Source organism: Bos javanicus, chromosome 6 (genome assembly GCF_032452875.1).
Source record: "Bos javanicus breed banteng chromosome 6, ARS-OSU_banteng_1.0, whole genome shotgun sequence".
NCBI lineage: Eukaryota > Metazoa > Chordata > Mammalia > Artiodactyla > Bovidae > Bos > Bos javanicus.
This window is the reverse complement of record NC_083873.1, coordinates 20,361,903-20,385,135: the sequence shown is the minus strand read 5'-3', so window position 1 is coordinate 20,385,135 and position 23,233 is coordinate 20,361,903. Positions and strand designations below refer to the sequence as shown.

Genomic DNA, 23,233 nt, shown 5'->3' with positions numbered 1-23,233 from the left:
GCTATCCTACTAAGTGAAAAGCTGAACAAACTGAAAAATCAACAATTGTTCTTTGTTCCATCAGAGAAGCATGGTCATAGGGCAAACTACTGCTTCCAAAATTGGAGATAACAGGCAGATTCTGAGAATCGTAAACTTGTTGGAGCAGAAATATGTGAGTAGAAATGGCCACAGGAACCAGTGCCATGGTAGAAAAAAATCCTGTAATTAGCAAACTGCTGGAGCTTCACTGTGGATAAAAGTCATAGGGATAAGTCATTAGGGGAGACTAGCTATAGGGGGCGGGCAGGCACATTTTTGTGAATTTTACCTCCAAGAACTCTACCAGGGCCTTAAAGTAAATACTCAATATATTTAAATGTTTATGATATATGTAATAGAAACATTAGAGGAAAATTGTCTTCTGCTTCTGGAAGGAGCAGGGAAAAGAAGAGTTTTGAAATATACCAGAGCATTGTGTTCTTCTTGACAAAGCCTCCCCTCAGGGGAAACTGTTTTACCAGAGCTCAGAATACTGCAGATCCCTCTAACCTCCCATGTGGGGGAAGGGAAATATGCACCTCCAGACTCCTCCAGCTATTTTATCCTTCTTTTAAAAGTGAGGGGAGAGGGGATGACAAGCATTAGTGAAATCCACAGTCCAGGGGCAAAGACTCACCAGAAGACTGAGATGAGACCTAATCATATGACTCTAGAATGCTTCCCACTTCTCCACACTGTACACCACATTTGTTGTTGATTACTGTTAAGTAGTATCTGACTCTTGTGACCCTATGGACTGCAGCCCACAAGGCTCTTCTCTCCATGGGAATTCCCAGGTAGGAATACTGGAGGGGGGTGCCATTTCCTCCTCCAGGGGATCTTCCTGACTCAGGGATAGAACCCCCATCTCCTTCATTTGGCAGGTGGATTTGTTACCACTGAGCCACCAGGGAAGCCCCTGTATTACTAAAGGCCTGTTTACTGCAGTTTCTTTTCCTGAGTACATCATGTCCACCTTACAACAAAAAATTATGAGGCATACTAAAAGGTTAAAACAAACAAACGAAAAAAAAAAAAAACCCAGAATTTGAAGAGACCAAACAAGCATCAGAACCAGACTCAGATATGGCAGGAATGTTGGAATTATCAGACCAGGATTTTTTTTTTAAACTAAAACCTAAGGATTTTAAATGGAAAAGTAGACAACATGCAAGAACAGATGACAGAAATGACAATTTTTAGGAAAAAAATGCTTCTGGTGAAAAACATTGTAACAGAAATGAAGAATTTGCCTTTGAGCACTCCTGAGTAGACTGTGGGCTTCCCTGATGGCCCAGTGGATAAAGAATCTGCCTGCAGTGCAGGAGACAGGAGACATGGGTTTGATCCCTGGGTCAGGAGGATCCCCTAGAGAAGGATATGGCAACCCACTCCAATATTCTTGCTTAAAATCCCACGGGCCGAGGAGCATGGTGGACTACAGTCCATGAGATTGAGAAGAATCAGACAGGATTGAGTGACTGAGCACACAAGTAGACTGTATATGCCTGAAGAAGGAATCTCAGAACTTGAGATATAACTTCAAAAATGGAAAATACAGGAGAAACAAGAACAAAACAGAATATCCAGAACAGAATATCCAAGAACTGTGGAATAGTTACAAAAGATGTACTGTAGGCAAAATGGGAATACTCAGAGGAAGACAGGAACAGAAGCAATATTTGAAGCAGCAGTGGCTAGAATTTCCCCAAGTTACGTCAGACACTAAACCACACATCCAGGAAGCTCAGGGAACACTAAACAGGATAAATACCAAAACAAAACAAAAACAAAACAAAAAGCCACACATAGATGTCATATTCAAACTTCAGAAAATCAAAGAAAAAGAAAAACACTTGAAAGAAAAAAAAAAGAATACCTTTCCTATAGAGAAGCAAAGATAAAAATTACATTCAACTTATCCCAAGATACCATGAAAGCAAAAATAAAGTGGAGGGAGATATTTAAAATACAGAGATTAAAAAAAAAAAACAACAACAAACATCAACCTAGAATCCTGTACCCGGTGAAATTGTTCTGTAAAAGTGAAGGAGAAACAAAGTGTTTCTCAGACAAGAAATGGAAGGAATTTGTTGCCAGTAGTTTTTCCTGTAAGAAATGCTAAAAGGCATTCTTCACAGAGAAGGAAAATGACATAGATCAGAACCAAGGATCTATGTAAAGGAAGAGCATTGGTGATGCAACTGAAAATAAAATGAAGACTTATTTTTATTATTCTTTGTTGGTCTAATAGTTGGTTCAAAATAATAATAGCAATACTAAATCATATATGTGGATATATAAAATACGTGGGTATATAATGTATGTATGTTGTAATTACATATATACACATATAGTGTATATTCTTATGTAGTGAAATAAGTGACAGCAATGATACACAAACAAGAAGGTGGAATTAAGAATATTTTATTATAAGGTACTTGCATTACCAATAAAGTAGTATATATTGTTATTGGAAAGTAGACTTGAATTAGCTGTAAATGTCTGTTGCAAACTCTAGGACAACCACTAAAAAATGGTTTTTAAAAAGTATAACTCATATTCTAAGAAATGAGAGAAAAGGGAAATACAAAATGCTCAGTGAAAACCACAAAAGAAAGGAAAAGTATGGAAGACAAAAATAAGAAAAAAAACAAGGCTATAATTAGAAAGCAGTAATAGCAGATATTAATTCAATTATACCAATAAACACTTTAAATACCAATGATCTAAATACACCAGTTAGAAAACAGAGATCATCAGAGTGGATCAAAAAACAAAATCCAACTATATGTTTTCTACAGGATACCCACTTTAAATGTAAAGACACATAGTGATTATAAGTAAAGGTTATGCAAACACTAACAGTAATGAAAAGCTAAGATAGCTATATTACTTTCTTTTTTTTTTTTTAAACATTTTATTTTGCATTGGGGTATAATCGATTAACAATGTTGTGATAGTTTCAGATGCTCAGCACAGCAACTCAGCCATACATATACCTGTATCCATTCTCCTCTAAATGGTGTTTTATTTATTTATTTATTTATTTGGATTTGAATGGTTTTTTTTTAAATTTTTTTTTATTTTTAAACTTTACATAATTGTATTAGTTTTGCCAAATATCAAAATGAATCCGCCACAGGTATACATGTGTTCCTCATCCTGAACCCTCCTCCCTCCTCCCTCCCCTCTGGGTCATCCCAGTGCACTAGCCCTAAGCATCCAGTATCGTGCATTGAACCTGGACTGGCAACTCATTTCATACATGATATTTTACATGTTTCAATGCCATTCTCCCAAATCTTCCCACCCTCTCCCTCTCCCACAGAGTCCATAAGACTGTTCTATACATCCATGTCTCTTTTGCTGTATCATACACAGGGTTATTGTTACAATCTTTCTAAATTCCATATATATGCGTTAGTATACTGTATTGGTGTTTTTCTTTCTGGCTTACTTCACTCTGTATAATAGGTTCCAGTTTCATCCATCTCATTAGAACTGATTAAAATGTATTCTTTTTAATGGCTGAGTAATACTCCATTGTGTACATGTACCACAGCTTTCTTATCCATTCATCTGCTGATGGACAACTAGGTTGTTTCCATGTCCTGGCTATTATAAACAGTGCTGCGATGAACATTGGGGTACATGTGTCTCTTTCCCTTCTGGTTTCCTCAGTGTGTATGCCCAGCAGTGGGATTGCTGGATCATAAGGCAGTTCTATTTCCAGTTTTTTAAGGAATCTCCGCACTGTTCTCCATAGTGGCTGTACTAGTTTGCATTCCCACCAACAGTGTAAGAGGGTTCCCTTTTCTCCACGCCCTCTCCAGCATTTATTATTTGTAGACTTTTGGATCGAAGCCATTCTGACTGGTGTGAAATGGTACCTCATAGTGGTTTTGATTTGCATTTCTCTTACAATGAGTGATGTTGAGCATCTTTTCATGTGTTTGTTAACCATCTGTATGTCTTCTTCAGAGAAATGTCTATTTAGTTCTTTGGCCCATTTTTTGATTGGGTCATTTATTTTTCTGGAGTTGAGCTGTAGGAGTTGCTTGTATATTTTTGAGATTAGTTCTTTGTCAATTGCTTCATTTGCTATTATTTTCTCCCATTCTGAAGGCTGTCTTTTCACCTTGCTAATAGTTTCCTTTGATGTGCAGAAGCTTTTAAGGTTAATTAGGTCCCATTTGTTTATTTTTGCTTTTATTTCCAATATTCTGGGAGGTGGGTCATAGAGGATCCTGCTATGATGTATGTCAGAGAGTCTTTTGCCTATGTTCTCCTCTAGGAGTTTTATAGTTTCTGGTCTTACATTTAGATCTTTAATCCATTTTGAGTTTATTTTTGTGTATGGTGTTAGAAAGTGTTCTAGTTTCATTCTTTTACAAGTGGTTGACCAGATTTCCCAGCACCACTTGTTAAAGAGATTGTCTGTAATCCATTGTATATTCTTGCCTCCTTTGTCAAAGATAAGATAGCTATATTACTTTCAAACACAGCTGACTTCAGACTTAAAAAGTGCATTGCGTAATGATAAAGAGGTTCAGTTCAGTTCAGTTCAGTCGCTCAGTTGTGTCCGACTCTTTGCGACCCCATGAATTGCAGCAGGCCAGGCCTCCCTGTCCGTCACCAATCACAGAGTTCACACAGACTCACGTCCATCGAGTCGGTGATGCCATCCAGCCATCTCATTCTCTGTCGTCCCCTTCTCCTCCTGCCCCCAATCCCTCCCAGCATCAGTCTTTCCCAATGAGTCAACTCTTCGCAAGAGATGGCCAAAGTACTGGAGTTTCAGCTTTAGCATCATTCCTTCCAAAGAAATCCCAGGGCTGATCTCCTTCAGAATGGACTGGTTGGATCTCCTTGCAGTCGAAGGGACTCTCAAGAGCCTTCTCCAACACCACAGTTCAAAAGCATCAATTCTTCAGTGCTCAGCTTTCTTCACAGTCCAACTGTCACATCCGTACATGACCACTGGAAAAACCATAGCCTAGACTAGACAGACCTTTGTTGGCAAAATAATGTATCTGCTTTTGAATATGCTATTTAGGTTGGTCAGAACTTTCCTTCCAAGGAGTAAGCGTCTTTTAATTTCATGGCTGCAATCTCCATCTGCAGTGAATTTGGAGCCCAGAAAAATAAAGTCTGACACTGTTTCCACTATTTCCCCATCTATTTCCCATGAAGTGATGGGACCAGATGTTGTGATCTTCGTTTTCTGAATGTTGAGCTTTAAGCCAACTTTTTCACTCTCCTCTTTCACTTTCATCAAGAGGCTTTTTAGTTCTCTTCACTTTCTGCCATAAGTGTGGTGTCATCTGCATATCTGAGGTTATTGATATTTCTCCTGGCAATCTTGGTTCCAGCTTGTGCTTCATCCAGTCCAGCATTTCTCATGATGTACTCTGCATATAAGTTAAATAAGCAGGGTGACAATATACAGCCATGACGTACTCCTTTCCCTATTTGGAACCAGTCTGTTGTTCCATGTCCAGTTCTATCTGTTGCTTCCTGACCTGCATACAAATTTCTCAAGAGGCAGGTCAGGTGGTCTGGTATTCCCATCTCTTTCAGATTTTTCCACAGTTTATTGTGATCCACACAGTCAAAGAATTTGGCATAGTCAATAAAGCAGAAATAGATGTTTTTCTGGAACTCTCTTGCTTTTTCCATGATCCAGCGGATGTTGGCTATTTGATCTCTGGTTCCGCTGCGTTTTCTAAAACCAGCTTGAACATCAGGAAGTTCACGGTTCACATATTGCTGAAGCTTGGCTTGGAGAATTTTGAGCATTACTTTACTAGCATGTGAGATGAGTGCAATTGTGTGGTAGTTTGAGCATTCTTTGGCATTTCCTTTCTTTGGGATTGGAATAAAAACTGACCTTGTCCAGTCCTGTGGCCATTGCTGAGTTTTCCAAATTTGCTGGCATATTGAGTGCAGCACTTTCACAGCATCATCTTTCAGGATTTGAAATAGCTCAACTGGAATTCCATCACCTCCACTAGCTTTGTTCGTAGTGATGCTTTCTAAGGCCCACTTGACTTCACATTCCAGGATGTCTGGCTCTAGGTGAGTGATCACACCATCATCATTATCTTGGTTGTGAAGATATTTTTTGTACAGTTCTTCTGTGTGTTCTTGCCACCTCTTCTTAATATCTTCTGCTTCCGTTAGGTCCATACCATTTCTGTCCTTTATCGAGCCCATCTTTGCATGAAATGTTCCCTTGGTATCTCTAATATTCTTGAAGAGATCTCTAGTCTTTCCCATTCTGTTGTTTTCCTCTATTTCTTTGCATTGATCACTGAGGAAGGCTTTCTTATCTCTCCTTGCTGTTCTTTGGAACTCTGCATTCAGATGCGTATATCTTTCCTTTTCTCCTTTGCTTTTTGCTTCTCTTCTTTTCACAGCTATTTGTAAGGCCTCCCCAGACAGCCATTTTGCTTTTTTGCATGGGGTGGATAAAGAGGTTAAGACTCCAAAAAAGTATACAGTTTTTAATGTGCATGCATCTAACAATAGTATCAAAATAAGTGAGGCAAAAACTGATAGAACGTCAAAAAAGAAAAGAAGAAGCAGCATCTACTATTATAGTTGGGGAATTTAACAACTTTGTATTAAAAACAGCCAGCTCCAGCAGGCCAAAAATCAGTCAGAACATAGTAGCACCATCAATCAGTGGGATAAAGTTGACGTCTATAGGTTTCATCCAGTGATAGATAGTGTGTTAGTCTAACACACAGCATATGTTGATATCAACCAGTGATAGCATGTTACATATTCTTTGAAGCTCTCATGGAACATTCACCAAGACAGACCACATTCTGGGCCATAAAAAATACCTTATCGAGTTTTAAAGGAATAGGAATTAAAATTCCCTTAATGTCTGCTCTCAGACCCTAAGGGAATTACACTGGAAATCAATTACAGAGAGACCATTGAAAAATCCCTGAACACCTGGAGATTTAACATACTTGTAAATCAAACTTAGGTCAAGGAGGGGATCTCAAGAGAAATATAAAAATATTTTGAACTAAATGAAAATGAAAATACAACATATAAATTTGTGGGAAATCAGTGAATATAGTGTTCAAAGGTAATATATGTATAGTACTAAATACATATATCAGAAATGAAATATCTAAAATCAATAAGGGAATGTCTCTGGCAGCCCAGTGGTAAAGATTCTGTGCTTCCACTGGAAAGGGCATGGGTTTGATCCCTGTTTAGGGAGCTAAAATCTCACATGCTGCATTGGCATGGCCAAAAATAAATAAATAATAAAAATAAATAAAATCTATAAGCTAAGCTTTCATCGTAGGAAACTAGAAAATTGAGAGCAAATTCAATCCAAAGTAAGCAGAAGAAAATAAAAATCAGAGGTAAAATCAATGAAATTTAAAGCTGGAAATCAATAAAGGAGACAGTACTACAGATGCCATGGACATTAAAAAGAAAAGAAGACAGTAATGTGAAAACTGTATGCCCACAAATGTGGTAACCTAGATGAAAAGAGCTAATTCCTTAAAAGACACAACCTGCCAAAATTCACACAAGAAGGATTAAATAATCAAAATAGGCCTATATTTGTTAAATAAATTGAATCAGTAATTTAAAACTTTCCAAAGCAAAACACCTGGTCTTTCTTATGGGTTCATTGGTGAATTCTACCAAACATTTAAAGAAGAAAGTATATTAATTTCAGAGAACAGAAGCAGCGAAAATAATTTCTAACTCATTCTTTGAAGTCAACCTTGTGTGTGTTACTCCCATACTGCTAATTTATCCCTCTCTCTTTCCCCTTTAGTAACTATAAGTTTGTTTTCTACATCTGTGAGTCGGTTTCTGTTTTGTATACATGTTGCTTCAAATGGCAATGTTTCATTCTTTTTTTATGGCAGAGTAAGAGTCCACTGTGTGTGTGTGTGTGTGTGTGGGTGCGCGCGCGCACATTTACCTATATATATACACACACACACATATACACATACTCATACTGTATCTTCTTAAACCAATCATCTCTTGATGGGCACTTGGGTAGTTTCTAAGGCTTGGCTGTTGTAAATAGTGCTGCTATGAACATTGGCATGCATATATCTTTTTGAATTAGAATTTTCATCTTTTTAGGATATGTGCCCAGGAGTGGTGTTGCTGGATCATATGGTACCTCTATTTTTAGTTTTTAAGGAAAGTCCATACTGTTTTTCCTATTGGTGGTGCCAATTTACATTTCCACCAAGAATGTAAAAGTATTCCCATACTCACACCAGCATTATTATTTGTAGACTCTTTTTTTTTCTTTTGTAGACTTTTGTATCATAGCCATTCTGACTGGTGTGAGTTGATAACCTCTTGGTGATACACCACCAAAGACATGATTCTTGAAAGGAATAGTTTTTAAGCTGGACTTCGTTAAAATGGGGATAAAGCGTCTGCCTGCAATGTGGGAGACCTGGGTTTGATCCCTGGGTTGGGAAGATCCCCTGGAGAAGGAAATGGCAACCCACTCCTGTACTCTTGCCTGGAAAATCCCATGGATGGAGAAGCCTGGTAGGCTACCATCCATAGGGTTGCAAAGAGGCAGACACGACTGAGTGAGTTCATCTTCACTTTCATTAAAATGAAAAACTGGAAATTCTCTGGCCATCAGTGGTTAGGACTTTGAGCTTTCACTGCCAAGGGCCAGGGTTCGATCCCTGCTAAGGGAACTAAGATCCCACAAGCTGAGCAGCACTGCCAAAAACAAAAAAAAAAATTTAAACTTCTGTTCTACTAAAGTGTATGTTGAAAGAATGAGAATACAAGCCATAGACTCGGAGAAAATATTTACAAAGACCACATTTGATAAAGGACAGTCATATACAAAGAACTATATACAGAGAAAACTATATAGAGAGGAAAATATAGAGAACTCTTGAAACTGAAAACAATTAAAAAATCAACAACCTATTTAAAAATTGGGCTAAAGACCTGAACAGATATATTATCAAAGAAGATATACAGATGGTAAATAAGTTTATGAAAAGGTGTTCATCATCATGTAATTAGGGAATTACAAATTAATGAATGAGGTTACTCAGCCCACCTAATAGAATGGCCAAAAGCTAGAATGCTAAAAATGCCAAGTGCCGGTGAGGTTATGGAACAACAGAAATTCTTCACTCATTGATGGTAGAATGCAAAATGGTAGGGCCACTTTTGGAAGAAAGTTTCGCAGTTACTAATAACAATAAATATACTCTTACCATATAAGCTGGTGATTGCACTCCTGGGAATTTACTCAAAAGAGTTGGAAACTTAAGTCTACACAAAAATCCACATAGAGTGTTTATAGTCGCTTTCTTCCTAATTGCCAAAACTTGGTAGCAACCAAGATGCCCTTCAGTAGGTAAATGGATAAATATACTGTGGCATGCAGACAATAGAATATTATTTAACACCAAAAAAATTAGGTATCAAGCAATGAAAAGACAGAGAAATCTTAAATGCATATTACCAAGAAAAATAGTCTATTCTGTAAAAGTCCATACCCTTTGATTCTGATTGTATGACTTTCTGGAAAAGGTGAAACTATGCAGATACTATAAAAATTAGTTTTTCCAGGAATTAGGGGTAGGAAGGATGAATAGGCAAAATACAGAGGTTTTTTTTTGGGGGGGGTGAAACTGTTCTGTAATATATTACAAAGGTAATTAAACCAATCATCTGTTGGTTTAATTAAACATCTGTCAAAATTCATAGAAGATAAAACAGCAAGAGTAACACCTAGGGTCAACTTGGTGATAATGATGAGTCAGTGTAAGTTCATCAACGGTAACAAATGCACCACTCCAAAAGGAAGCCTTATAGTGGGAGAGGTTTTACATGTGTGTGGCAACACACCAGGCTTCTGTGTCTGTCACTGTTTCCCTGAGTTTGCACAAACCCGTGTCCATTGAGTCAGTGATGCTATCCAACCATATTGTCCTCTGTCAACCCCTTTTCATCCAGCCCTCAGTCTTTCCCAGCATCAGGATCTTTTCCAGTTAGTTGGCTCTTTGCATGAGGTGACCAATGTATTGAAGCTTCAGCTTCAGCATCAGTCCTTCCAATGAATATTCAGGGTTGATTTCCTTTAGGGTTGACTGGTTTGATCTCCTTGCTGTCTAAGGGACTATCAAGAGTCTTCTCCAACATCACAGTTCAAAAGCATCGAATTCTTTGGCACTCAGCCTTCTTTATGGTTCAGCTCTCACATCCATACATGACTATTGGAAAAAACCATAGCTTTGACTATACAGACCTTTGTAGGCAAAGTGATGTCTCTGCTTTTTAATATACTGTCTAGATTGGCCATAGCTTTTCTTCCAGGGGGCAAGTGTCTTTTAATTTCATGGCTACAGTCACTGTCCACAGTGATTTTGGAGCCCAGGAAAATAAAGTTACCGTTTCCACTTTTTCCCATCTGTTTGCCATGAAGTGATGGGACCAGATGCCATAATGTTAGTTTTTAAAATGTTGACTTTTAAGCCAACTTTTTCACTCTCCTCTTTTATTTTCATCAAAAGGCTCTTTAGTTCCTCTTTGCTTTCTGCCATAAGGGTGGTGTCATCTGCATATCTGAGGTTATTGTTATTTCTCCCAGCAATCTTGATTCTAGCTTGAGCTTCATCCAGCCCAGCATTTCGCATGATGTACTCTGAATATAAGTTAAATAAGCATGGTGACAATATACAGCCTTTACGTACTCCTTTCCAATTTTGAACCTGTCTGTTGTTCCATGTCCAGTTCTATTGCTTCTTGACCTGCACCAGATATCTCAGGAAGCAGGTAAGGTGATCTGGTATTCCCATCTCTTAAAGAATTTTCCACAGTTTATTGTGATCCACACAGTCAAAGGCTTTGGCATAGTCAATAAAGCAGAAGTAGATGTTTTTCTGGAACTCTTTTGCTTTTTCTGTGATCCAGTGGATATTGGCAATTTGATCTCTGGTTCCTCTGCCTCTCTAAATCCAGCTTTTACATCTTGAAGTTCTCAGTTCACGTACTGCTGAAACCTAGCTTAAAGAATTTTAAGCATAATCTTGCTAGAATGTGAAATGAGTGCAATTGTGTGGTAATTTAAACATTCTTTGACATTGTCTTTCTTTGGGATTGGAATGAAAACTGACCTTTCCTGCCCTGTGGCCACTGCTGAGTTTTCCAGATTTGCTGGCATGTTGTATGCAGCACTTTCACAGCATCATCTTTCAGGATTTGAAATAGCTCAGCTGGAATTCCATCACCTCCACTAGCTTTATTTGTAGTAACGCTTTCTAAGGCCCACCTGACATTATACTCCAGGATATCTGTCTCTAGTGAGTGACCATACCATTGTGGTTATCTGGATCATTAAGACATATTTTGTACAGTTCTTCTGTGTATTCTTGCCACCTCTTCTTACTATCTTCTGCTTCTGTTAGGTCTTCGCCATTTTTGTCCATTTTTGTGCCCATCTTTGCATGACATATTCCCTTTGTATCTCCAGTTTTTTTGAAGAAATCTCCCTCAATGTATTGTTTTCCTCTACTTCTTTCCATTGTTCACTTAGGAAAGCGTTCTTGTGTCCTCTTGCTGTTCTCTGAAACTCCACATTCAGTTGGGTATATTTTTCCCTTTCTCCTTGCCTTTTGCACCTCTTCTTTTCTCATCTATTTGTAAGGCCTCTTCAGACAACCACTTGCCTTCTTGCATTTCTTTTTCTTGGGGATAGTTTTGGTAGTGTTATGAACCTCCATCCATAGTTCTTTGGGCTCTCTTGTCTACCAGATCTAGTCCCTTGAATCGGTTCATCACCTCCACTGTATAATCATAAGGGATTTGATTTAGGTCATACCTGAATGGTCTAGTGGTTTTCCCTCCTTTCTTCAATTTGAGCCTGAATTTTGCAATAAGGAGCTCATGATCTGTGCCACAGTTGGCTCCAGGTCTTGTTTTTTGCTGACTGTATAGAATTTCTCCATCTTCAGTTGCAAAGGATATAATCAATCTGATTACATGTGTGTGCATGTGTGGTAAGTTGCTTCAGTTGTGTCCAACTCTGTGCGACCCCATGGACTGTAGCCCACCAGGCTCCTCTGTCCATGGGATTCTCCAGGCAAGAATACTGGAATGAGTTGCCATTCCCTCCTCCAGGGGATCTTCCCAACCCAGGGATCGAACCCACATGTCTTATGTTTCCTACATTGGCAGGCAGGTTCTTTACCACATGTGTGTAGCGCAAAGTATATTACAACTCATTATTCTTTCTGATATATTTTACAGTGAACCAAAATCTGCTCTAAAAATATGTTTAATTTTTAAAATGTAATGCAACCTAAAAACACCATAAATTTATTAAAAGAAAATGGGCTAGGCAGTAAAAGTATCTTTTGTTTTCCTTAGTGTTTCAGTTCAAGTCCTGTCTTGACTCTTGGTTTCCAGTCTGAGGTTGAGAAAATAACCTAATCTTCTTAATTGAGTCACAACCTAATTTCAATGAACAGTTAGTACCAGTCCTTTATACAAAAGGTGAGGGAGGGGATATGAGTTGATCAGAAGATGGCCAGTGGGCGAGATTTACTTGGCTTCATTCAGTGCCTTTGATAGATGAAGGGCTACAAGCCAAACTCATGTACCTACAGACTCCATGCCTTTTCTCCGAGTACTGAAGATGAGAGTCCTGTTTGGTTTTATGTGAGGATTTCCCCCCTCCTCATCACTCCTCAGAAAATGAAGGATATCTATCCTCCTCATTTAGGAAATGAGTGCTTGTAATAGAAACTTATTTTTAGTCAGCTGTTCCCCTTAGATGATTTATGTTACCTCTGACCTGCTTTCTGATAAAACATGACTTCATTCATGGCTCTGGAGATGACCTGGCATAAACCTGGAGTGTTAAGTCATTTTAATGACAGCTGGAGACAGGATTGGTCTCCCACTGTAAGACTGTCTACCGTGAGATTCTGTAAAGCAGCTGCATTCCTAGGGAGGCCTGGTTAAGTTTATCCCACTATTAGGTTCTTCAGTATTGCTCATCTTTCTCAAAAGGAAAGAGGTTTTTCCAGCATGCACAGTATCTGGCTTTTAATGGCTGTTGTGTGCTTATTTGCTCAGTTGTGTCCAACTCTTTGTGAACCCATGGACTGTAGCCCGCCAGGCTCCTCTGTCCATGGGGATTCTTCAGGCAAGAATACTGGAGTGGGTTGCCATGCCCTTCACCAGAGGATCTTCCTGACCCAGGAATCGAACCAGGGTCTCCTGTACTGCAGGCGGATTCTTTACCACCTGAGGTCCCAGGGAAGCCCCTTGTAATGGCTACAGAGCTGAAATAACATACATATACTTGGTTGCTCGTTTGTCTGTTTTCCCTTCATTTTGTTAACTGACTCATTCTTGAAGGTTACAGTGGTTATGCTTTTCTGGTCAGCTGATGGTTGACCTTTCTTAGAAATGACACTTTCACATCTCCAAATATAAGAAGTTAATGCTCCAGTTTCATTGAGCATCTCATCCACTCAGTGAAGAATCAGGACATTCAGGATTGATTCCCATGGCCTGTGACCCAGAGTCAACTTGGTGCAAAGGGCTTTTCTCAGACATCCTTCTCGAAAGGCAGGGTCAGCGACTCCTTTTTTTCCAAACTCTGTTTTGCTCAGTGATGATTTTAAAATGGTGATTTTGTTCTTTCAGTATCTAAAAATGCTTCCTATATTCCAGAACCTCAGTCATCAGTACATTGGGGGAAATAACATACTCTCACATTCCTGTTCTCATACTTTTAATTGTATAAAATACATTCACATGTTTTATAATTATTGAGGGGTTTTTGTTTTAAAATATGTAGTTTCTTTGTTTTACAAAGGAGCTACACGATACCTTTTTGTTTTAGAGCTTATATGTTATGCTGTGGTATCATGACATTCCAAAAAAAAAGGTAAGTAAGTTCTGACATTTAAATATATTCCATCATTTACCTTTCCCTGTATCATCATCACCAATAGTATTTCACATTTTTATTGATGTTGTCCTTTTATCATTCTTTATAACTCAATTCCTCCTGTTTATTCCTCTGCATTAAAGTTGCTTTCCCCAGCTACCTCCTGTCCCACTTTTATTTCTTGTTTGCCTCTATAAAATAAGGTTTAAAATAAAGCCTCTACTATAAATCATTATTATTATACTCATTTGTATTTTGACCTAGAATATTTTAAAGCCCTCAGAAAGTTTCCATTGTTCAGTCACCCTCCCTAAGCTATGATCTGTGTACTCTTTGGACAAGTCTTTTGTTATTTTCTTTATTGGAGTGTGTGTTATATGTCTCTGTCTGTGTGGTCATGGCTGATAAACTTTCAATTTAGCCACAATTAATATGCTTTTAGATGAGTTTCTTTTTCTTGGGAGTTTGTTGATGATATTTACTTTGTCTTGTGATTAAAAATGTGTGACAGAGTTCTGTAGCAAAATAATGCCTTCTTACCTGCTTGCACTCTTCCATTTAGAAGAACTGGTAGTTGACAACGGGCTCTTTTTAATTTTGGTTTCTACAACACAGGGGTTGCTAGGTAACTTTTAATCCCTTTCAACAAGAGACAGTCAACAACAACAACAAATTTCTGCTCTCTTTAGACTGTATATTCCATCTAGAAGACCTAGCAAATAAAAAATGACTTAAAAAATTTTTTAAATGTACAGTTCTATATAGACTGCCTTCTACATCTTTGGAACATGGCATCAAATATTTTTTAATTAAACTGCCATTTCTTCAACATTATGATCTGCTTATTCTTAAGAAATTAACTTCTAAGCAACATTTGCCATCTCCACGAAATGTATGGAAATCCAGTTTAATTTGAAAATAGTAATTTTATGAAAACATATAAAAATTTTGTTATTAAAATATCTACTTGGATTTCTCATTTACTTATATGACTCTCCAATCTTAAGTGTGGTACAGCTGTTCATACTAAACATTTTGTTTATTTAGGGGGCAAATATACTTAAATTCTGTCATCCTGGTCATTACTTGAAATTTTAACTTCATATTCTAAATTTTAAATAATTTCAATCTTACAAAGCATATAATTTTTACATAAAATTTTTAAAAATTAAAAAAAACTTTTATCTTTTTCATTTCTTCTATCAGATTTCCCCCATGATGTTTCTTTCTAGCTACTGCCAAAGTTAATAGTTACATTTTCCCCAGTAACAAGAAGTACATTTGCAAAGACTTTAAAAATTATTTTATTGGAGTATAGTTGATTTGCAATATTGTGATTTGCAAAGATTTTAGCAATTGCTTAAAGCCTGTATTAAAAAATCCTTTATTTAAGAATCATTCAAATAGCTAGAGCTGATATGTAGCAGGTATACATGAGTGTAGCTGTGCTGAAGGTTGCTGAAATATTTCCAAGGTGGTGAGGAATTCTACTGCTCTAAGACCCCTTGCCTCCTCCATGACTCCCTGATCTTCCCCACAGTCCTGTAGCTAAAAATAGGTGGTCTCTTGGACCCTCCTCCAACACTATGATCCATGCTTTGACAGGCTAGCTGTTAAATGTTTTTATTATAACTCATGTGGATAGAGAGAGAATTATCATTTACATGTTTTGGTGTTTTTAAGAGTACCTTATGATAGAAGTACTTTATGTCATGTTAATCACATTTCTAATTTTGTAAAATGCATAATTTCTTTTAATAATCTGAGTAAATAAAACCATGGTCTCATTACTCTGAAAGATCTGCTTTATTACTTTATAATATGAAATTACCAAATCTGAAGGAAGAGAATATATCAATACATTGTAAAATAATTTAGGGGAAATGAGTAAGCATTGTGATGATCAGTTTACAGTTACCTGTTATGTGAGGATTATTCATGACAAAGTTTTAATATTTAGTATGTGAAGGTGGTTGTTGTTCACTCTCTGACTCTTGTGACCCCATGGACTGCAGCATGCCAAGCTTCTCTATCCTTCACCATCTCCCTGAGTTTGCTCAAACTCATGTGAAATAAAATTATATTGATTATTCTAATTATTCTAATTTCCTATCAATATAATTTTGTCATGGTTTTACACCTTATTCATTGTGTAATACCTCTTTTTTTAAACATGTATTTGTTACATCTGTATCAAATTAGACCGTATTTAAGTCATAGAATCATAACACCTTAAACCTGGTTTGGAACAGAACAATCAAGCTTGTTCTGCTTGATTTTTACTCAGTATTTTTTTTTTTAATGTGGGTTTTTCATCTTGGTGTTTACGAATATCTATTCCCTCATAACTTCTGTTTGCCTGTTTGTTTTTGGAAGGTATATATGTTGATAATCTATACACAACGCCAATGCCAAATGAATTTATACCTGTAACAAATTAGGACACGGTACCTAATGTTTTTGTGCAATAGAAATACTATGTCAAACAGTTTATAACTGCTGCCTAATGTTTCAGCTTTATTTGGCAATTTTAGTTCTATGAAGACTGTTCATTAGGAACAGTCTTGTTTGGTGTATATATGTATACTTTTATCTTAGTGGAATTTGTTCTGTAAATGCTTACTGAATTTTTCCTTGGAGTTACTACTTTGTGTTAGGAAGAGTGAGGAGAAAATATACACGAGGACTTCCTTTAGTTTTCTTCTTAGAGCTTTAACTGCTGTAGTGAATTTTTTTTTTAAAGCTTTAATGGAACAAACATTGCTGCCAAGGAGCTGACATTCTGAAATAGCACTTCCCTTTGGGCACCTTGCAGTGGGGATCATTTCCTTGAAGAGAGAGAGGGAGGGAGCCTGAGCCCAGGCTTGTTGGGGTGGGGGAGGGGGAGAAGGGAGAGGAAAGAGTGGGGAGACCTGAGTCCTGGGGATATCCTGCTGAGGTCAGTAACCTGCTGTTCGGTGGACATCCAGTCTGACCCCTTTCAGACCCGGAGAAGGCTCATGTCCAGCAGGGAGGCAGCCCAGGCAGCATGACAACAGGAAGGAAACACCTATCACTGGGAAACTTTGTAGAGACACACAGTAAAGGTGGCTGAGTAGCACAAAGGGGGAAGGAAGGGCTAGATCCAGCAGCATGAGCATAGTGCCCTGTTTGCTGTGGAAATATTTATCTCATGATTTGATCAGTGAAATCTCTGTCTATTGGAAGGAGAATGAATATGAGACCGCAAAGAAAGATTTCTATATACAATGCATAGTGTACATTGATGTGTACATCCTGATCGTAAAGAAAAGTTTGGTTCCGCTTTTGAAGGAAAGTGTCTGCTAACTCGTATTTGAAGTACAGAGTAACTTACCTTTCACCAAAAAGAATTCTGTTCTTCCCTGAATCTCCTATAAGCTGTTGGAGGCCTGCCACCTACAAAGTGTGTGCTAACGGACATGACTGACAGTATTTTGAAGATTAAATGACTAAGAATGCAATCAGTAAATCTCAGCTGTTTTTATTGCCACTGTTATTTTTTTCATCTACACTCTGGAAAAGATTGCAAAAGGATATTATCCTTTTGAAACAGTGAGTAGTTGATGAAGATAAAATAGCAGAATAAGCTTCAATCTAGGGAGACAAAAGAAAAATCTGTCTTAGAACCACATTATCCTTAGAAAGATAGTGATTTTGACTGTGCGATTTATTTCATTCAGTTGAAAATATGGATGGGAGTGAGAAAATTTCAATGCGCTCTTGGTTTGCAGTGGGAGGTGGTGGGGGGGGCGAGGGGGCAGTGTTACCTTGATTTTTGTCTGGTTGCAGTTATCCTTCATGCCTGTTTAGCCTTCTAAATGATTTTTGTTTTCTTTATAATCTCAGTATATCAGGTCAGAGGGAAAACTCAATATATAAGCAGATTGATATTGTTTTGTATTTGCTTTAAGAGTATTTACCATAGCATCCTAAATAGTATTATTAAGGTTCTCTTTCAAAGCCTGTACCCAAGTATATGAGTCATCACTGCAATGATTCCTGAATGATGTCATGTTGGAGACATTCCAAGACTGAACACAGCCAAGACCATTGGTCAGTGAGGAACTGTGTTCTGACAGGAGCCTTGTGGCCTCTTACAGGTGTACATTCTATGTATTGGGTCAGCCTCTTTCTATAAAGGACCTTTTTGGGGCATAGAAAATTGGAACTTCATGGTCTCTTTGATGATTTGCCAGCTTGGTTCCCAGCCAGTCAGATAACTGCTCATGGTGACATGCATTTCTCTAGGGCCCCCCACCTTGGGCTGGTCTTTAGAGAATAGTCTCACTCAGCCCGCTCACACCATTCTGGGCCAAGGACATTGCTGTCCCGAATGCCTTACAGTATAGATAAAAATCTTACACCAGTTACATTCTGATAAAACTCTGAGTTTACTCTGAGAATGCATTAACCATTTAGGTTTTACATTACTATTTTAAACAGAAAACAGGAAGGCAAGTGTTTCCTTCCTTCCTCAATATTTGGTCCATAAGTTGCTAAACCCAGCCTTAGGAATCTAAGGATATACAGACAAAGACCCTCTTCTTACCATTGTTTCTTTGACCTTTTCTAAAATGACAAAATGTTTCATTGTCTCCAACCCTAACCTCCTGAAGTGTACTTGTCTTGTAATAATTATTTGGAATACATGGATTCCTCAAATATGTCATGTCAGAAGTTTATTTTGTCATTTCAAATTCCTTTATAGAATTTTTTTTCCGATTAATACCATCGTTCTTCCAGGCAACCAAACCCAAAGCTTTATTGCTATAATTGAGTCTTTCTTCCTACATCTACAGTGTTACTAATATCCACCCATTTCTCAATCAGTAATATTTCCCTACTTTATCATTTTATTTCATTTTCTCTGCCACCCTTCTGTTCAGACTTATCACTTTACATCTGGACTATGGCAACAAGCCAGTATCTTTTTTAAAAAAACAATGGTATTTATTTATCTATTTTTGGCTGTGCTGGGTCTCCAGCTGTGTGGACTTTTCTCTGACTGCAGCAAGCAGGAGCTGCTCTCTGGTTGCAGTGCATGGGCTTCTCATGGCAGCAGCTTCTCTTGTTGCAGAGCACAGACTCTGGGCTGCGTGGGCTTTAGTAATTGCAACTCCCAGGCTCTAGCGCACAGGCTCAATAGTTGTGGTGCATGGGCTTAGCTGCTCCATAGCATGTGGCATCTTCGTGGACCAGGGATCGACCTCTGTCTCCTGCACTGACACATGGATTCTTTACCACTGAGCCACTTGGGGAAGCCCCAAGCCTCTGCATCTTCTCCTGCATCACATTCACTAGGATGGCTTTAAACAAACAAACAAAAAAGACAGACAATAACAAGTGTTTGTGAGGGTGTGGAAGAATTGGAACCCTCATATAATTGCTGACGGGAATGTAAAATGGCAAAGACTTTGTAAAAAACAGTTTGGGAGCTCCTCAAAAGGTTAAATGTAAAATTATCTTATGACCTAGCAATTTCACTCCTAGGAATTCTACTCCCAAGAGAATTGAAAACATATGTCCATACAAAAACTTAGAAACAATGAACAAACATGCTTAGAGCTGCATTATTCACAGTACCCTAAAGGTGGAAGCAATCTGTGTCTATCAACAGATAAATAGAAAAAGAGAATGTGGTTATATGCATATAATGGAATACTCTTCTGCCTTAAGAAGGAAGGAAATTTTGATATGTTACACCATGAATGAATCTTCAAGACATTATGCAAAGTAAAATAAACCAGTCACAAAAGGACAAATGTGACTCTGCTTATATGAAGTACGTAGAATAGTCAAATTCTTAGAGACAAAAAGTAGAATTATGTGCTTAAAAATGATGACTTCTATGGTATATGAACTATATCTTAATTTTTAATTGAGACATGACAGTCTTACTACATTGACTTTTATGATGCCGTGTTGCTGAAGAAACAGCATGCCCCAGTCTCAGCTTAGTGTTTCTGGCTATGTAATGGAGAAAAGTAAGTGACCTCCCTTCTGACTGTAAAATAGGGATAAGAGTAACTACCTTTCCAGATGTTTGTGTTAAATGAGTTAACATATCTAGTTACTTCTAGCACGGTATCTGGCATCACTAAGAACCTAGTAAATTTACTAAGACCTCTTGGGACGTGAGCCTTCAACAGCTTCCAGTACTATTTCAGATACTGTTTCCAGATATTCTGGAAAGTGGTCCAACTCCTTTGCCATTTTACCAATACTCTGTATTCTGGCTCAAAATTCCTCTCCAGATTCTCCTAAGGCTATTTTATAGAAACCCTTCCTTCAGAATGGGCTTTTTTTAGTCCCCCTAAAGTTGCTTTGCATATTCTTGCAACTGTGTCTTTTCTTGAAAACAATGCTCTCTCCCTGTTCCGCTCTCTGAATTTCATCCTGCCTTAAAACTCAACAGAAGCCTATTCTCATGCATTAAACTTTTCCTCTCATTTCAGTGCATGGATATCTCTCATTTTTATAGCACCCAAGATTTTCACTACATCTTTGATCAGTGAAGCCTTACTTTGGTTATATTTTTTAAGTATTTATCTTATCATGTGATCGTTTGAAAGTACGTATCGAGCTACATTAAAGCCCCTGAGCACTGGGTTGCATGTTATAGTTCTTTACCTTTTCCACAGCACTTAGAACATGGCCTTGATGTGGTGTATTTGGGATAAACATCTGCTATAGGTGAGTTAAGCTAGTGCTACATCTCAACAAGTACAGGGACTTTAATGATTCTCTATTTTGGCTGCACCTTAGAAACACTTTGGGAATAAGGTTTCATTTTTAGGCCAACAAATCAGAACCTCTGAGTGTTAGGCCTCAGCTTTATACCCAGGTGATAATTATAACCAAGACTGAGAACTATTGGCTTCAACCAGTGAAATAATAGAAGCCAGTGGTTCTCAAACTTAATTGGTAATCACAGTTAAGATGTGATGATCACAGACTGACATGGGCAGAGGTGCTTTGGTAGTGCAAACTGCTCCGCAAATATTAGACATATATTATAGTGCCATTGAGACTTTGATGGCCTTGGGAAAGATCCTTAAACCCCGAAATTTTTCAGAGCCAACGGCACAGTGGGGAAATACCTAACTATAGGCATCTAAAACCTCTAAACTCTGCATCATAGCTTTCATACCAGATGCGCATGCCTAGTTCCTTTTAGCTCTTAAAAATGTTTAAACTCTTCATCTTTTCCAGGCTGGCCACCATTCAGCAGCAGACCCTCTCAAGATTGTCCACTTGCCTTTGCTCCTGGTTGAGTTACCTCACATGGAAGCAGGAGATGGGCTCAGCGGCAGCCAGCAGGCCATGACCCAGGAGGTGCAGTGAGGGACAGAGCTGCTGGTAAGGCCGGCGACAGTGATGCCAGTTTGCAAGTATGTTTATTCTCACTTGAATGGTCCACCTCTCGTCCAGTCTCCAGCTTCGTACTCTCTCAAATGCCTCTATTATCTACGCTTACAATGCATGGCTTAGAGGTTAAGGTCTGTGAATCCCCTAAAGTTGTGTGCTGACTTTTAAGTATATACGGTTTTTTTGTTTTTCTTCTGGAGAAAAGGAAGGTTTTCATCAGATTCTTAATGTCTGATATCTTAGTAAAAGAAAAATGAGAACCATTCAAATACAGTAAGCACAGAGAAAGTTCTTGTCTTTAACCACTTGTTACAGTGTTTCTTTTCTCCATTCTTATCTCACCTCTGGCTACTTTGTCTCAGTCTTGTTGAAGACCAGAATAATGCTATTTTATGGTTATTTACTGGTCTGGAAGTGAGCATCTCTTGAGCCTGAGCAGCTGGGCTTCATGACAGTTTGGCTTCCTAGACCTAGCTGAGAACTAAAGTTTAGAATGACAGATGTCAGAAGAGTCTGATTTTTTCTGAAAAATGCAAATAGAGGTACGGACAAAGAGAAAGACACCCTTTTCATTATGTTCTTATAGTTGATCTTAATAAAGATCAATTAATTTTGTTAATGAGCATCCCAACCTAAAGGTTTTTTCATTGGTGTTTTTTTTTTTTTTAATCAGATCACTATCTTTTATATAGACATACAGAAGGAGGGAGCTGATTTATTTTTTCCCAGAAACATTCAAAATAAATGTGCTTAGTTGCTGGGTCATTTCTGACTCTTTGGCACCCCATGGGCTGTAGCCTGCCAGACTCCTCTGTCCATGGGGATTCTCCAGGCAAGAATACTGGAGTGGGTTGCCATGCCCTCCTCCAGGGTATCTTTCCATCCCAGGGATCAGACCCAGGGCTCCTGCACTGCGGGCAGATGTTTTTTACCATCTGAGCCACCAGCGAAGCCCATGAATACTGGAGGGGATAGCCTATTCGTTCTCCAGGGGATCTTCCCAACCTAGGAAACAAGCCAGGGTCTCCTGCATTGCAGGCGGTTTCTTTACCAGCTGAACTACCAGGGAAGCCCTTAAGATGAATAATAGAATGAATTCTACTGTATATACCTTTGCTTGTTTAAATTGTAGATGCATTGTAGGAGAGGAAGTACAGGTTAGCTAGAGAAAAGGGGGAATGAGATTTTTTTTTTTTCATCTATAATTCTTTAGCAGGTAATTCTGCTTTAGTTTCACTGAGTCTTGTTTATGCATTCAGCATAGTAAATCTTCTAAAAAGCCTGTGTAGCTTAATCTCTGCCCTCACTACAGATGCCTGAGGATATAAGTATCCACTCTGCCACTTGATACTTCTTAGAGACTGACCTGGTGCTGAGAAATCCTTTCCAACGTGTCCTCAGTTAAACTCCCATGATTCCTGGATATTGCCATTTTCAAGACACAGGGCAAGTGCATCTGCCTAGATTACCTCTCTGCCCTGGGAATTTTAAGTCACCATGTAAGGGAAAGAGAACTCAGCACAGTGGTAACTCTCAGAATGAAAATTTTCCCCTTGCATGCTAATGTTTTTAGAGTAATCATTGTCACTGAAAATAGACTTCCTCTTTCCCCTCTCATACTGGAAAATCTTAGGTAATTATGAATAAAGCTTTCTTCGCTTTTCCCCTCCTCCCTGAGTGAATGCTTTGCCCCTCACTGTGGGGACTGTGGCTATTCTTTCTGTGTTTGGCTTTAACATGAGAACTGAGACATACGTTAAGAAAATTTTTATCTCAAGTCATAACATTAGTCAGAAGATTTTCTCTTCTTGGAGGTGACGGGTGGATAAGTAAGGAAAAATGAAAGTTTAGGGGAAAGCATAAGATAAATTACTA

The 23,233-nt window shown here is 38.3% G+C and overlaps 1 protein-coding gene across 4 annotated transcripts in view; it reads left to right on the top strand.

The window, feature by feature from the left end:
* The window catches only part of TET2 (tet methylcytosine dioxygenase 2), a 143,668-nt gene that overhangs the window by 22,834 nt on the left and 97,601 nt on the right, over positions 1-23,233 (top strand). For 2 of the 4 annotated variants that reach the window (XM_061419480.1, XM_061419485.1), the window contains exon 2: positions 21,203-21,381. In XM_061419480.1, coding sequence (XP_061275464.1) covers positions 21,368-21,381 — 14 coding nt within the window. In that variant the 5' untranslated portion in view covers positions 21,203-21,367. Of the gene's footprint in view, positions 1-21,202; positions 21,490-23,233 lie in introns of all 4 variants that reach the window. The other 2 variants (XM_061419482.1, XM_061419481.1) reach the window with 2 other exon arrangements.